The 16,819-nt window shown below is 43.1% G+C and overlaps 1 protein-coding gene across 2 annotated transcripts in view; it reads left to right on the plus strand.

Annotated features, from left to right (window-relative positions):
* Positions 1-16,819, plus strand: part of COP1 (COP1 E3 ubiquitin ligase) — a 125,802-nt gene that overhangs the window by 80,987 nt on the left and 27,996 nt on the right. For both annotated transcript variants that reach the window (XM_071435895.1, XM_071435896.1), the window contains exons 16-18: positions 8,283-8,400; positions 12,745-12,869; positions 13,985-14,145. In XM_071435895.1, the coding sequence (XP_071291996.1) occupies positions 8,283-8,400; positions 12,745-12,869; positions 13,985-14,145 (404 nt within the window). The remainder of the gene's footprint in view (positions 1-8,282; positions 8,401-12,744; positions 12,870-13,984; positions 14,146-16,819) is intronic.

Consider the following 16,819-nt stretch of genomic DNA (forward strand, 5'->3'; position numbering starts at 1 on the left):
CCTGTCCCTAATGCATTGTCATCTCTTTTCTTTTCCTGAAGCATCTATTTCTTTTATGTAGTGGAAACTATCACACTGTCTTTCCTCCCAGAAGTGGTTTGTGATAGGCCAAACCCTGTGCTCATCATATCCCATTCCAGTATTACTCTCTCAATTGAAATAGATCTCTTTATAGTGTTTTGTTGGCTAGAAGGCTTCTTCACCATTCTTTGTCAAATACCCCCCTGCATTTCTGTTGCTGAAATAAAGATCCTTTTTTTTCCTCCTCGCTGTCTCTTCTGCCTTGGAAGAGATTTTTGGGGGGGAGTTGTCACTCCACGAAATTTCTTTTGTCTTGTTAAGTTGAATTATTCCCAAAGATGGAATGTTCAGCTGTCCTATGTCCCCAGTCTTCTCTCCAGAGCAAGACCCACATATGGATGTTCAAACTCCAGCCTGCCTTTCTGCTGTAGGGAAGATTAAATCTCCACCCCAAACTTTCTGAATAAAGCCACCTCAGGCACATGAAGATCTGCAAGTACTGCTTGGTATTACAGGCTTGGCAGCAGTTAAAATTGCTGTTCATTTTCTCTTCCACTAGTAAGAAAAAAAAAGTGAATTAAAGGAGAGCCAAGGTTGTATGACAGTGCTTCATGCCACCCCCATTGTGTGGGTGTAGATAGACAAAACCTGAAAGATCTGAGAAGCCAGAAACCTGTGCAGCAAAACACAGCCCAGACATTGTTGCTGTAGTGCTGAGAGGTGGGCTAATGCCTTGCCTTTCTGATGTCAAGAGCAAATAGCTTAAGCAAGTTTGTATTAAAAAAAAAATCTCCCTAATTCTTTGACATAACAGCACTTTCAAGACAGCTGAGGGAAGAGTTTATAGAATTGTCTTTGGAAATGCTTGGAGTGTGAGTAGGACTCTTGAACACAATTATTAACTTGGAAATTGAATCCAACTTTGCAGTTGTCCCATCCTTGACTGGGCAGTTGGACTGGCTGGATTTCAGAGATCCCTTCCAACCTACAGGACTCCATGACTTTCAGGGCCCTTGAGCAAAAATGGATTTCTGACAGATATGGCATTTTGTATAGGATTAAGTTTCATTTGAGCTTCCTCATAATTAAATTCTAAGTTGTCTTTCAACCAGCCTTTGATATCATTGCCTTGGCAGGGAGGCTCCATTTCCTGGTGCACAGGTACACAGAAGATCCACTGGAGAAGTTCCACTTTCTTTATTAATGGCTTTTCAGTAAGTCTGTAAGTCATTCTGAGCTAGGTATATGGCTTTTGTAGATTTCCTCTGCAATTTAAGGAAATGTGTTTTCAGACATTTAAATTGCAGGGTTTGGGCTCTGATGGCTGCCTTTTCTCAGGTGTTGTTTACCTGGCCCTTGTTCAGGTGTCTCTAAGGACCAAGGTACCCTCATGTGCCATGTCATCCTCAGTGTACTGTATGGAAGTACAGTGATTTATTTTTAAACCAGTGATTTATTTTTAAACCATAAAATTTATTTTTCCTTTTTATCTCCTTCCTCTTTCTCCTCCCTAACAGAAGAAAGGTTTTTCCTGGTGAAAACTGAGTTTTTGTCTGAGTCTCCTGATCCTGTTTCCATTTTTAGTCCAGCCAAAGAACTTTACCTTTGTGGATTCAAGCTTCCTTTTTTAGAGCAAGAAATCAACTGAGCTTGGCCAGAACAGAGACTTCTGGTTAACCCATCTAAAGTTGTGTTGTTCTACCTCTTGTTTATCTCTGTTCAGCAAATACTCATCAGGATGGCTCATCCCCTCTTTGATGACACATCAGGCAGGGAAATAAGAGTGGGTGCTCTTTCCTTTTACCCAGAGACACTCAGAGCAAGCTTTGATTTGAAGCAATGTACTCTGGACACTTGAATGCATAAGGATGTAGTTATATTTTCCTGCTAAACAAGTTGCCTAGATACAATTCTCAGAGCCCTGAAAACTGAGTGATCTTGCTTACACTTGGTATACAGAGGAGAAACGAGTGAAAAAAAGATCAATTTGTGTAGGTAGATGTTTAAATATATATATAATTGGATTTCAGCTAACCCCTTCAATGTTTGAGTGATAGAGGCTTCCTCCAGGAACTCTGAAATCATTTTTTTTTTTAGGCAATGGAAATAAAACTGAAATGAAATGTTACAAAGTCATGTCTCTCCTCTTTCATTCTGATGAAAAGCATTTTGTGGGCTTGTTTTATACCCTTTTGTTTTGCTGTTCTTTTGGTTTCCCCAGCATAATCTAATTGATGGCAAGCAGAAGTATCTTGCACCAAATTTGCTCTGACTCAATTTGTCTTGTTAAACAGGTCATTTAAATACACCCCCTCAGACTATAAACGTCTCTTATTGTTACTGCTGATGTACAGAGTTTCACTGGTGAAAACAAGCCAGCCTTGATCCAAGCCTGAAGTTCATCTGGAGGAAAACAGACAAATGAAGAACATGGGGCAATCATGAGCTGAGGACATGAGTTACTAAATGTAACAAATCAGGCCATCATGGTGGAGAAGCACAAGAGCACATTAAAGATTACACTCCAGCCTGAGCTTCTCTTTCAGTGAAAGGTCTGTAGCATGAGATGTGCAGGACTGCAGGCTGGAGCCAGAGCATTAATGTATGAAATTATTTTGACCTTTAGGTTTGTTATTGAAGATGTATTTTATTTTAAAAAAGTCAAAAATGTGCCTTGATCACAGAATAATTCTACCAGACCACTTAATTAACATCTGGCTGCCTACCTGACAGCTGTGCATTTCAATATGGGCATTTTCTTGTCCGTGACATTTATCTGCTGTGGAACAAGGAGCATCATTATATTCTCAAGTCTGTGAGTGCTGAGAAATCCAAGTAATGTAAAGGACTTCTTTTTTAATGGATCAATAATCTAAATATTGAACAGTTGAGAAATGTGCATTTTTAAATGATTGAAATAAGAAAAATGGGCATTGATTCTCCAGCAATTTAATTTTCCAGAGGAGAGCCACAGAACCTTTGTATGCAGCTCTTGGGTCTTTCTAGTGGTTACATCCTTTGAATATAAAGCTGTTGCATTGCAGGTAAATTTTTGTTTTGCTGTCCTTGGCTTGATATTCCTTCAAGTAAGTGGTTCTTGGTTGAAAAAAGCCTGGAGGGGGTCTTGTGAATTAGCTGCTGCTGATTAATGTTCATGGTGAAAGTGGGTGCAACACATGACCTACAAGATGAATATTACCTGGAGAGTGGGGTTGGTCTGCTCCCTGGTTTTTGTGTGTGCTGGTGCTCAGTGCAAGGCAGAACTGCTGCTGTGTGACACCCTGTCATAACCCTTGCTGCTCTCTGTGGAGCTGCTGCACATCACCACACAGTAAGAGCTTTACAGTAGGTGGTGTTGAACCTAAAGCCTGCTGGTAGCAGCAGTTTTGTAAATTTTTTTAACAAGTCTAAATATAAGGAAAATCACTTTTGGGAAAAACAGACTCTGCCCTTTTCTTTCTTTTGTTTAAACAACTAAAAACCTAAGATCAATTCAATTTTTCTAAATAACTCAGAGATTACCTATGATGCTGCTGGCTCCATTAGCAATTCCCAATTCTCTTATTTTAGAAGTTCTGAAACCTGATTTTCTATGACTATGTAACCACATCATCAGCTCATTTACTGCACCCCCACCCCTGCAACCAAGCTGAGTGTGAGAATTGAGGCTGAGGAGGTGCTGATCCCTTCACCTTGTTCAGCACAAACCCATCCTTCTCTTTTGCCCTTTTCCTGCCAGCTGGAGTTGTGTGAATTTATGAGCAGCTGAGCAGAGAGGGATGCCATCCTTTGCTGACATGAGTTGTATTTACTGAAGGGGTGGCAAGATCTCAGGAGTTTGGAGAAGTCTGAATCCTTGATTAGTTGTCACTTGATGGCTCAGAGGTGAAAGCAGCAGTATCTTAAGGGAAGTAAGCTGAGAGTAATGGAAAAGCACTATTTAAACACTCAGGCTTGTGGTCAGAGACCTCTCTGCAGCAATGGCAGAGCTCAGCTGTCCTTTTTGCCTTCTGAGATCACTTAAAATACATGTATAAAAAATAAAATGACTGCCAGCAAACATTTGAATTCAGAAGGTATAGGAGCAGATTTCTGTCATGCTCAGCTTCTGCAGTGACATTGAACTAGATGAGAATTGTTCTGGAGTGTTTAATTTGTTATGAAATATATACATGTTCTTTCCCTTTATTTCATCAATATTTAAATTAAGCCTGAATGCAGAAGAAAAGGTAAAGCAGGGAGCTGTTGCTGCCCAAGGGCTGGGCAGGCAGGAGGCTTTAACTCTAAAAATGTGAATTCTAAAATGAACTTGTTCTGAGTGAGTTTTGTAGTTGGGGTAGAAATTAGCTGAATTATGATATTAATGTTCATTTTGAGGAGCAAACAAGAAGCAAATACTGGTGTTGCTGGTTGGCAGTGGAGCATGCTCCATGGTCTGCCAGGGGTGCAGAGGGCAGGAGCCAGCCCTGGGCTGCTGGATGAGCTGATGTTCTTGTGGAGTTCAGGAAGTGTTTGATTCCCCTCATTGCCCACTCCATTTTCTGAGCCTCCCAGAGCACCCTGCCACCTCACCTCTGACCTGCTGGTGTGCCAGAGACGGTGCCCATCCCAGGCAATTTCAGCTCATCAAAGTCCACCAGGCAAGGCTTCTGCTGGGGTCCCTGGGAGTTGTATTTTTCTCATTTCACTTCACTTTGGGGCTCTCCACTTCCTCAGCAGATGGCATTTTTATCATGTTTTTTGTGAAGTCCATATGGCCTACAAGAAAGAGTATCTCTTTAATTGTAAAACATGACCACCTGTTCAGATTTTAATGAGTGCAGTGAGCATTCATCTTCATGTATCTACTTAAAAATAGCTGCTTCAATTGAATTTAAAAAAACAAACAAAAAACTAAAACCCATTTGGGTGCCAACACTTTGTCTGCTGAAATAATCAATTAATAATTAAGTGGCTAATTTTGGAGCCCAGTGGCCTTGCTGGTTCCCTCAGACCTGTTGTGATGAGAGCAGACAGTGATTGATTGCCCTGCTGATGCCCAGAGGTACAGCCGTGCTGGGGCCAGATGCTGCCAGGCTTTGAGCTGTTTACTGGGATGTTTGGAAGGTGAATGCAACTTCATGCTTCTCTTCTGCAAATAAACTTGTCTGCCCTGCCCAGCTTTCTCCTCTCTGCATTCCTCCCTGCTATTTTCATGAAGGATAAAACCTGGTACTCAAAAAGGTGCCCTAATGATGGGCCAGTGTTGAAACTGTAAGCAAAAATAGACTTAAAAGGTTTATCCACTAACTGATTCCTAATAAAAAGCCTTGCTAGAATCATTCTGCTCATTACAATAACAATTGCCAGTTAACTGTTTCACAGCTCCCACAGGTCTGCTGGATGATGAAAAACTGTGGAGTTTCTTGGCTCCAGCTTTCAGGGAAGTAGAAGAGACCAAGATGCCCAGATCTTGTTAGAGTGTTAATGCTTAATTCAAAGTCCCTTAGAAAATTAACCCATTGTGCAATTAGCCTGTTGCAATATCATGTTGCTCTATAGCTAATTAAAATACCCAAATGGTAGGAGCACACTGGGATTTTGGTTGTTTGGAGGTTTAGTATTTCAGAGGTGAAAGACACACGAGCTGTTTGCAGGACTGCTTGGGGCACAGCATCTTCAATGCTGATAGTAAGGGGTGTAACAGCTGCTGGGTTTCAACATAAGAGTAATTTGGCAGTGTAGGTGGTGGAGAAAACTTGGTGCAGCTGCTTGGAGCATCTGCTTTTACATCTTGAGGAGGGAGAGCCAGAAATCCTTACCCAGAGAGACCTCTGAGCTGGTTATCTGCAGAGAATAGTGCTGGAAGCAGTGGGAGGGGAAGGTGATTTGCATGCCCACCTTATTTTATTGAAGGTGTTTCTGACACAGTCCCCACCCCATGGCCCCCAGTTGGCCCCTTAATCTGGGGGAGGAGCTCTCCTTGCTGGTCTGGTGATTGATGTAAACCTGGTTATCTCTCAAACCACATGGGATTTTGGGATAGCAGGTCTCTCAGTTGTGCAGAGGACAACACTCAGCTTTGAAATGCTGTGCAAATATAAAAATAGCTGTAGCTGTTGGCTTTTAATTCATTTCTATGTAGTCTTTGTGATCAGCTTCCACCAGTGAGATATTATTTCAGTGGGAGGAGGGTGAGAGCAGATTTCAGCTGATGTCTGGCTGAAAGTTGCTCAGTGAGAGAGATGTCCAGCTTGGTTTCCATGAGTGTGGCCTTCCTTGGCCTTCCCTCCCTGTGCTTCCAGAATAGCAAGGGGTAATTAAATGAAATTCAACATTAAAGGCTGAAAGTTGGGAAGGAAGAAGCTTATTAACCTTGTTGAGCTGGAAGGAGCACTGTGGGGGTGTTTGGGGCTTGGGTCTCATGAGGTTTTCTCTTCTTGTTTTTCTGGTTTCTTGGGAATTGACATTTGGCTGTGTAGAAAAGCAAACGTATCACTAATTCTGCTGTGATCCCTTTCATATGGTTGTGGCACTGGGGCACATCTGTGAATTAAACCTTAAAATGAACTGGAATTTAGTCTGTTCCCTCATTAGCAGAAATGCTAATTCTTTCTTGATTGGTAATAAAGTCAGAGGAGAGAAGCAAAAAGCAAAGGTAGGAAGGTTATCCATCCAGAAGCAAGCATGCCAAATTTAATCCTGTTTTTCCACAATCCAGTTCAAGTAGCAGACTGAGTTTTTACCCTTGAGTTCTTCAACAGTTTTCAAAGAGGGGACAGCTTGAGGAAGGAAAAGGAGGCTGGGATTTGGAAATGGCAATTGGAATGGCTGGGCAGGGAGCTGAGAAGGCAGGCAGAAGAGGTGAGAGTCCTTTTAGCTGCTGCCTTGAACAGGGTCATGGGGTTTGCAGGAGGACACAGGTACAGGCACACACATGTGAATGCACCTTTTTCCCTTCCTGACCCTTTGAAAGGGAGCATGGACCCTTGTAGAATGAATTTTGGGGCTCTTTTAGGAACTATCTTTTGCTGTAGCACAGACTGTTTATCCTAGACAGGGCTTGAAGTGACATGTGCAAACTGCAGGCAGGATTTTTGTTGTGATCATTCCAGCTCCTGTGCATCCTTCCCAACTGATTAAATGTGGGAGTGTTTGAGGGTCCCTAGGACGAGGGAAGAGATGAGAATCTTGATTCCATGTTTCAGAAGGCTGATTTATTATTTTATGAAATTATATTAGATGAAATTATATGATGTTATATGATATGGAATATGATATTATAGTATAGTATATTTTGGTATATTACAGTATGTATGAAATTATATGAAATTATATTATATGAAAATTATATACTAAAACTATACTAAAAGAATAGAAGAAAGAATTTCATCAGAAGGCTAGAAAAGAATGAATAATAAAATCTCGTGACAGACTCAGCAAGTCCAACACAGCTGGCTGTCATTGGCCATTAAGTAAAAACAATTAACATGTCTCAGAATCTCTGCTGGACAGAGTGACTCTGAGATATGTACAAGTCTCTTTTCCCAGCCCAGCAGTCGAAGAAGGAGTCAGAACTCTTCTGTTCTTGTTCTCAAGATTGTTTATTGTTTCTTAACTATAACATTCTTTCTCCAAGCTGCTGAGGTCTGTCTGGCAGGTTGGGTTGAGGCACACTGCCCACCTTCAGAGGTGGTGTTGTCTTTTTATACTAAAAACTATGTGTATACTATTTACAATAACTTCCCAGTACCTATCACCTGTGTTAGACAGTGAGCTTCTACTCTAAACCAATAAGAAAGTGCCAACATCACAGCAGAAGATGGAGGCCAAGAAGAAGGAGAAAGACAGAACATGCCCAGATTCCTTCATCTTGCCTCCTGAACCACCATTCTAAAAACCCCAAAAAATCTATTTTTCACCCTCTGATAAATTCACTATCATTCCACTTAAACTCTCTTGACTTGTAATTCTTCATCTAAGGTTGGTAATTGTTTTTTCCAAGGGCTAAATCAAAGGCACAGGGGTCTTGGGCTCTGTGCCAAGGTCTCTGAGCCCCCTGGGCTGGGGCTTGAGCCTTCCAGGGCAGCCAGAGGAATTTCCTGGGTTCTGACACACATGCAACCAAAGATGTACCTGTTAGTAAACCATCTACAGCCATCAGATAATTATTGTTTGCATTTCTTTCTGAGGCTTCTCAGGAGAAAAATCCTCCTAGAGAAAGGATTTTCATAAAAAATGTCAGTGACAAAATGTAAATTCCTTTTCTTCCTGGCGTGCAGATCACTGTGTTCACTACTACGACCTCCGCAACACTAAGCAGCCCATCATGGTGTTCAAGGGGCACCGCAAGGCCGTCTCCTATGCAAAGTTCGTCAGCGGCGAAGAAATCGTCTCTGCGTAAGTGTTGCCTCTTATGTGTGGTATCCCCACGCCCTCTGAACAGAGAGGAGCTGTGAGACAAGCAGAGGAGAAGGAAAACACAGTTCTTATCTGGCTTGCTGTGCCTGTGTTGTGCCAAAGTAGAATGCAAGATGGAGATTGTTTACCCAGCGTGAGGATGTTTTGTTCCCTTGGCCTATCAGTGCCAATGTCTGTGTGTGTGTGTGTCGGACTGAGAGGGAGAGAGAATCAGAGATGAGTGCAGTTCTGAGCAAGAGTGCATGGCACATTCAGTTTAGATACAATGTACATAGTATAGTACAATAAAGTAATTCATTAGCCTTCACATAAGCTGGAGTCCTCATCATCATTCTCTCTCCCCTTCCTCGGGGATGCCTTGCATGGATACTTTTGTAGGCTAAAAACTGTGCAGCCCTTGCTTCTCTGTGCTCTTCAGAGCTGCTGAGCAAGTTCACCTGTGTGGGTGGCTGCTCCCACAGGCTGCTGTGCTTTTGGGAGGCAGATCGTTGCTTTTCTCCAAGTCAAAAATAGAAATTCATTCGTGGTGTCACTTGGCTCTGCTCTGTCTTGTGGAGCTAAAATGCCTAAGAGGAATATGAAGACAACTAGATGTGGCTCCTGTGCCCAAGTGCTTCCTTTGGGAAGCTGCAGGTGGACTTTGTGGGCAGACTGAGTTTTTGCCCTTGAGTTCTTCAACAGTTTTCAAAGAGGGGACAGCTTGAGGAAGGAAAAGAAGGAGGCTGGGAACTGGAAATGGCAATTGCAGTGGCAGGGCAGGGAGCTGAGAAGGCAGGCAGTGTGTGTGCACTGAGGATGCTCCTGACCAGAGCTTTGTGATAGAGAAAGCTTCTGGCAGAGCCCTGGGGATAATAATCTGCAGTAGAACACAACTGATGAGTGACAGAGGAGATCAAATAGTACTGCTATGTATATGGTCTGAAGAGGAGGTTTAGCCACAGCCTGAAAGCAGCTCAAGTAGGACTGACTGTTTGATCTGTTCTCTGGTAATTTATTATCTGCTCTGTGAAGGCCCTTTTTGGGCTTATATTTGGGTAAGAAAGGGGACAAAGAGAAGCTGTGTTTTGTGACTTTAATAGCATACAGCTCTTCAGCCAGGGCAGACCATAAGATCTGCTATGGAGGCCCTGAGGAGCAATATTCTTCAGCTTCTGTTCAGTTGCATGGCCAGATGTGTCTGCCCCAAAGCCAGATGTGGCTGCCTCTCTTCTGGATAGGATTTCAATCATATGGGAATTAATGTGTCAGGTCACCTAGGGAAAATTGGCAGTGGCTGGCTACAAGCCTCTTCAATAGAGCAGAGGTGAAGCCCTCTTACCTGATGGGGAGGGTGAGGGGCTGCAGGGGAATCCTGGATCTCAACACATTCATGTCTAACACAGGGATGGATCACAGGGGCAGATCTAGCTGCCTTGTGCTGAGCCAGTGGTTATCCAGCTTGGTTCTGCCCCATGTTTTTACCCAGTGAAACACAGCATTTTAAGGTGTTTTCAGGCTGCAAGGGAGTTACTGTGAGCTGAGCTGCATGATGGAGGATTCCCTGGTGGCTTCTGGTACTGTTTATATTTAATCAGCTTCTCTCTTCTTACTTCTATTAACATTATAACTCTATATAAGGCTGCAAATTCATATCTGGAACACAGAGAAAATTAAATTTAATGCTTTGAACCAAATCTCTGTTAGACAAAGTGTTTAATAGAAGCAGGAGGAGGCTGGGAATGTTTTACAGCCATAATCGAGTGGAGCATCATTTATGGGATGTTTTAGGACAGAATGGCCCTGTTCTGCTTGGACCAGCATTCAGAGAAAACATCTCCCAAAGTTCTGAGAGGAGTTATTGATTGAGCTGTTAGAGCTGTCAGACTTGGACAGGCAGCAGCAGGCTGAGGGGACTGACTGAAGGGTCCACCTGCCTTCTGGTGTGTGAACAGGGAGAAATGTCAGAGCAGATTATTTTTCCTGCCTTTCCTTTTGCAAACTGAGTAGAGGCAACAGCAGTGTAGTGATTCTCAAAAATCAAGCACTGATTTAAGAAAAAATATATATGTATATTCAGATTCTCTAAATTTCTAGCTAAAGCTGTTTTATGGATTGCATTGATTTTCTTTGCCTTGTAGAGATAGGTTTTGACCTCAGGGGTGTTCAGAACTGCCTGGTATTTAGCACAACACATTGATTACAGTGCTGATTTACAGAGGGACAGATTTAACAGAGCAGCACATCCAAGATGTTTTTTGGAGAGGATATGAAACCAGAAGAGCAGTGTAACACCACCAGGATCAATGGCCTTTGTCTCTCATTGCAGTTCAAGGGTGAATAGCTTTCTACTTTCATGGCATGCTTATCCTAAACAATATAAACATGGCTAGAGCTTGATGGGAATTCATAAACAGTTAAAACTTCCCATTAGTAATAGCCTTAAATGCTATTATTTTAATGAAGACACCTAGTAGGTATGCCAGTAAAATATAGAGATTAAGTGCCTGTGTGTCTGAGGTCTTCTTGATGGGAAGCAAAAAGCAGCAGCTGTCACAGGAATCTGACAGCTTGTGGACCAGGGATTAGTCTTTTGCTGGTTTTTTCCTTCCTGCAGAAAAGTTTAGTGTCCAGGCAACTCTGAAGCTTTTAAAAGCAGCATTTTAAAAATACACCTGTCCTAATAACATAGGAAGCACCTGCCTGTATTTGTGGGCCAAAAAAAAGAAAAGCAGGAGCATACCCACTTTTTGCTTCTGTGAGTTGTTCCTCTGAGAGTAAGGACAAGGGAAGGGAGAAGGAGCAGCAGTACAGGGCAGGCACAGACGTGGAACAAGCACCAGGCAGAGAAGCTGAATGCTCTGTTTTGGGCCTCCTGTCTCATCCTGGGGTTAGGAATGCACTCCTGCTTAAGTCACAGTGCTACAGATAAAATTCATTCCTCCTTTCTGATCTGACCTCATACTAACTAATAATACTGCCTAACAAATCTTGCTGCAGCTCCCTTATCGCTCCTTTGTCATTCCAGCTGTCATTGAGGACTGAGATAAGCTTTTTTGCAGGATAGCACAAGGTGCATCTCTCCTCTTTTGTGCTATATTTTTAGGTAAATGGGACGTTGGTGCAGGGCTCATGTCTTACGTCATTGGTAATATTTGACGGATGTTGTGTGATTGGAGTTTTTTTCCTTTCTCTAAATATTCAGGGAGCAGCAAGGTTGGTGACATGACCTGTGGGGAGGAGAATGGCCTGCTTCCCCTCCCTCCCATCCAGGAGGCTGACAGGTCCTGCTCCCAATCTCTTTCAAATTTAGGGATCAGAACAGCACTATCCCTTTCTTTAAAATGGCTTCGTGGGGCTTCAGTTCCACCTTATCACCATTTGTTCCCCAGCTGTGTATCTCAGTGAGTGCCAGAACACCAGAGCCATGTAAGCTGTGATTGCTGGGAAATAATGCCTGTGAAGTGAGAGATTATCTTCATGTCTCTTCAGCTTTGGGGGAAGAAGTTAATCCTGTATCTCCTGGAAATGTGGCATCTTCCTATTTGAGATCTGCCAGGCAGCAGATTAGTAACCCCAAAGGCAGAATGTTTTCTCACAGTAAACAGAAAAACGTTTTGAAGGCAGGTATATTTGCATTTTGGGGAATCATGGGAAACAATGATTGTGATTCAATCCAAACATGTTTTCTATATTTTGAATAGTAATATTTAACTTTCTCTGAGAAGGTGAAAAAGGTAGAAGCTTGAGTTCTGTAACCATGCAGTCTTGATTACACATGAGAAAAACAGATTTAATTTTAACAGCAACTCTGAGCCCCCATGGGTTTTTCTGTGCTGCTGTTTGGTATTGGGCAGGAGGAGGAGGAGAATGTGCTTCAGGGCACCTGGGGAGTGAGGAGACTGCTTCCTACCCAAGCCCTGGAAAGACATGAATGAGAGTTGCAGCTGGCACGGAGAAGGGAACAGATTTTATCCGTGCTGTAAAGGTTTAAAATATAAATAACTTTGGTATGTCTTGGATCTGTGAGGATGTGGAGGAGGCAGTGATAGCCCAGAGGCCGTGCAGTTCAGTGGAGGGCTCTGCAATTGATAGGAGAAAGGAAGAGTAATACTTCAGGGAAGTTTTTATTCAAACGTGTAATGTGTTTTGACAGGCTTTTAAAATAAGGTGATATCTTTCTGAGCTCAAGCTGAGCTGCAGATGATTGAAAGTGGGATAAATCTCCTGTTGTGCACTAAGGCTTCCTACATTTACATTGTCATTGGAGCGATGAGGAGCAGGGTGGCCAGGGAGGAAGGAGTTCCTGCCATATGGCAGCAGGGTAAATTTAAGTGTTGTTTTCAGGTCAACAGACAGTCAGCTGAAGCTGTGGAATGTAGGGAAGCCTCACTGCCTGCGCTCCTTCAAGGGTCACATCAACGAGAAGAACTTTGTGGGGCTGGCATCCAACGGAGACTACATTGCCTGTGGTGAGTAGAGCAGCCACCCTGGTGTGCTAACAGGGTTCCTCTGAGCTGGGGCCTCACCAGTAGCAAAGCACACCATCACTTGTGCTATTTTTCTGAATTTCCACGCTCCTTCCCCTCCCAGGGAATGGCATTGGCAGTCTTGACCTAAGGGGCTCTCTAGATGGTTTTCTTCTGTTGCAGATGAGTTGTTTGTGCATGATGATTCAGGCTTGCTGTCATCAAAATGAACTACTAATGTCAGTGCTGCTGATATAATTTATGTATTTCAAGATCAACAATTGGCACATCTTTATGCACCACCAGTAGCCTGGGCCACGTGAGGATCCAGTAGTTGTCACTTAGTATGGCATTCTGCATGGTGAAGTGAAGAGTGCCCACATTGCAAACAGCTCCTTAGAAGACTGAATCATTAGTTACCCCTTTGGCTGTTCTGTCCTTTCACTGCTTAAAATCTGTAAAGCTCTGTAAATCCACAGCTCTTGCTGGGAAGGCAGTGACAGGCTGATAGCTGTGGGATGAGCAGGACAGCTGTGCCAGCACTGAAGGGAGGACCTTAGCTTCTGTGTTCTCTGATTGCTGTGCAGCTTGCAAGGCAGAATTTGGGATGGATTTCTAAATAAAGCCTGTACAGTCTGGTCTCACTTGCTTAAGCCTCCACAGACCAAGTTGTCATACTTGATTATGGCAGGCAAAACTTTGATAGTGCTACCTGCCTTTGAGCTGTGGCTCTGAGCAAGCTGGATGTAGCAGTGATTGGTGTGATGGTGCAGATGCTCTGCCCAAAATGCTTTGCCTTGAGGAGTTTGTGGAGGGTTCTTGGAATCCTGTGTGTTTTGCAGGTGTGCTGCATGCTGCAATTGTCTTGTAATAAAACCATATTATTAAGTGTGATGGAAGTTTGCTGTGGAGCACTTCCAGCTGCCAGGGCACCATGACCATGATGATAACTACAAGGAAATGTCTGGGCTTGTTTTAAACAATGAAAGAGCTAAGAACCCTCATTTCTGCTTATTTTAAGCAATGAAACAGCTTCGAACCTCTTAAGCGCTAAGAACCCTTATTTCTGCTTGTCTTTACAAAACCTGATCTTGTATACTTGTATTTTTTATTTCTAGGAAGTGAAAATAATTCCCTTTACTTATACTATAAGGGCCTCTCAAAGACACTGCTGACATTCAAGTTTGATACAGTCAAAAGTGTCCTGGACAAGGACCGGAAAGAAGATGACACAAACGAGTTTGTGAGCGCCGTGTGCTGGAGGGCACTTCCAGATGGGGTAAGCTTTCTGCTTGGGTGCAGAAGGAATGCCTCCTGCTTTCTCACAAAATGGCCTTGCTGAGGGTTTGACTATGCTTGGTATTTTCCTATTCATGGGAAAAGTAAGGGTACTTGCAGGTCATTGTGAGAACCTTGATGATTTGCAGGGTAACTGAAATGCTGGGGGAGAAGAGACTGCTGTGATTTTAACTCTTCCACCTGGGTGTTTGAATCTCTCCATATGGTATCTGAAATCCCAAAAGCAGCATTGTATTTCTGGAATTTGATGGTTTTTGTGGGTGCATTAATGGGGTTTTTGTTGCAGATACTCATTGTGAAGCCTCGCCTCAGTGTTCCTATGTCTGTCTGGGTTTGCTCATTGGAACACAGCCTTTGTGTTTAGATGAGTAGATACGTAAAGTGCCTGTTCCAGTGGCACTGAATTCACATCCCTTGCATGTGTACTAATGTGGCAGGCAGACCTGATGCAGCTTTTGTGAGTGTGGCCTTTCAGAATGCTGCTTTTGAATCCAGGGTGCTCTTGAAAAGCTTGCATTAAAAATATGGAGCAAGTAACCCTTGTATGTACAAGGTTTGCAGATCAGATACTTAAAAGAGGCCTGTTGGGAGGGGGCAAAATGGAGTTGATCTTAAATGCAGTCTTCCAAGTAGATGAAGTGAAATGTTGCATAATTGCTGTCCTGAGATGTCCTATTCTCAAAGACAATGTCTACCAATCTGCTTTCTGCATGTGTAGACACTACCCCAACAACTGTGACCTAAAGTCACTTCAGATGAACACTTCTGAGTCAAAATCAAAATAAAACCGTGTCTGGAACTGCTCTTTGTGCTTAAAAGTAAGAAGTGGGCTGCTGTGGTTTGAATAGGGGACATTAGAATCAGTGATGTAGCATCACCAGCTTCTTTCTGGCTGGGGATTTTCTAGGGTTTGGTGTACACACGTCTCAGGTGAAGAGTGGCTGTTGTAAGTTTGGTAATTTGTCTTTCTGCTGGATAAAAACATGCTGTGGGAACCAGAGTGTCCAGAAATGCCCTTCTTTGAGCTGCCTTCACTGCAGTGCTTGGATTGTCTTGCCCACTGCTTTTCTGGGTATCTCTTCTCCAGGCAAAAGCAGAGTGTCTCACCCCTGGGCTTATGTCTGTTGCTGTCCACTCCTCAGCAGTTTTTCCTCTGATAAATGTGCTCTGATAGACCTTCTGCTTAAGTGGCTGAGAAACTTCTAAGCTGTCACCATGGGCTGTGAAACAATTCTTCATAATCAGGATGAAAAATACCTTACAAAAATGTAATAGTTAAATCAGGCCCGTCAAGATCACACCAAATAATGTTCAGGCTTCACTCCATTAAGCAGCATTCAGAATCCATTGCTGTTCTGGTCTTTTTTTTTCTCTCTAGCGTGTGTCTGCTTTTCCCTGGGCTGCTTCTAAATGAGCCTGTTTCTCCTGTGGCAGCCTCACTACCTGGCTCTAGCTTTCAAAGAGAGCAGCAAAAAGCTGCCTGCAGGTGGTTTTTGCCTCTGCCTGTGGTACATACCAAGCAAGCAGCCTCACTTGCTTCTGCCAAGAGGCCTCAATGTTTACTTGCACCATATCTTCTCACTGATCCAGCTGCACATTCCTCTTCTACTGCTGCAGCAATCCTCTCTGACCTAATTGAGGCTTTGCTCATGTTCTTAGGAAATTAAATTACTGCACAGCCAAAGTTCACTTATGTCCACAAAGTCTTACTCAAATGATGAAACTCTCCTATTCTTCATTTTGATAATGTTTCTTCAATTTGCCATGATTTTTTTTAATGAGCTTTGCATATACAGGCTTCCCTAAAAGCTGATTTATTTTTTTTTCCTGATACTGGGCTGAACCAGACAAGGCCTGTGCCTTAAAGTGCTGTCAGCATCTGCAGGATTTGGGGAATCCATAGCCTATTTCCAGCTTAATTACAATTTTGATCCTGGTGAGCCACTCTGCCTTATTACAGGAGTTAGCACACATACCTCTGAGTGCTGGCTGTGATCCCACCTGCTCTGCTGCAGGACTGTGTGTGTGGAAGCAGCTCCAGGCCAGCAGCCATGCAGAGCCCCAGCACAGGCTGGGAAAGCTGCCCCAGATCCAGAGGCAGCACAGGAAGCAAGTTTTACAGTGCTGTGGGCACACTCTTCTCCATTTCCTGCTGGGCTGGGTGAAAGCATCTTGTTCATCTCCATGCTGTGGTCACAGGGCAGCATCTTCAGTTTGTTCCTGAGGGGTGGGAGATGCCAGCACAGCCTCTCCCCAGGGCTCCCCAGTGCAGCTGACTCTCAGCTTCCATCCAGTGTTGCTGTCAAGGATTGTTCTTTAATTAACCTTTTGAGATGAGATGAGTAAGTTTCAGATCTGTCAGTTATCTTGGGAAGCATGAGTACATGTACTCCTTCACTTCATGCACTTAAGTGCAAAATCTCAGATCCTAATTAAAACTTAACTAAAACTTTCAGATTAAATGTCATTGATTCTTTCTTTAAATCTATTTTTATGTAATTCAGACTTTTACTTCCTCCTGAGCCTAAGTCAAGCTGTGCTAGTGGCCCTTGCCAGAACCCATCTTTTTATTCTTTTCCCTTCTGCATTGATTTTTCTTTACTTACAAAGATGCAGAGGCCTTTTTTATTGGAGCTGTCACCTTTCTCACTCAA

The sequence above is a fragment of the Agelaius tricolor genome, unplaced genomic scaffold (assembly GCF_023055355.1).
Source record: "Agelaius tricolor isolate 1412-34295 unplaced genomic scaffold, bAgeTri1.0.p SCAF_11, whole genome shotgun sequence".
Taxonomy (NCBI): domain Eukaryota; kingdom Metazoa; phylum Chordata; class Aves; order Passeriformes; family Icteridae; genus Agelaius; species Agelaius tricolor.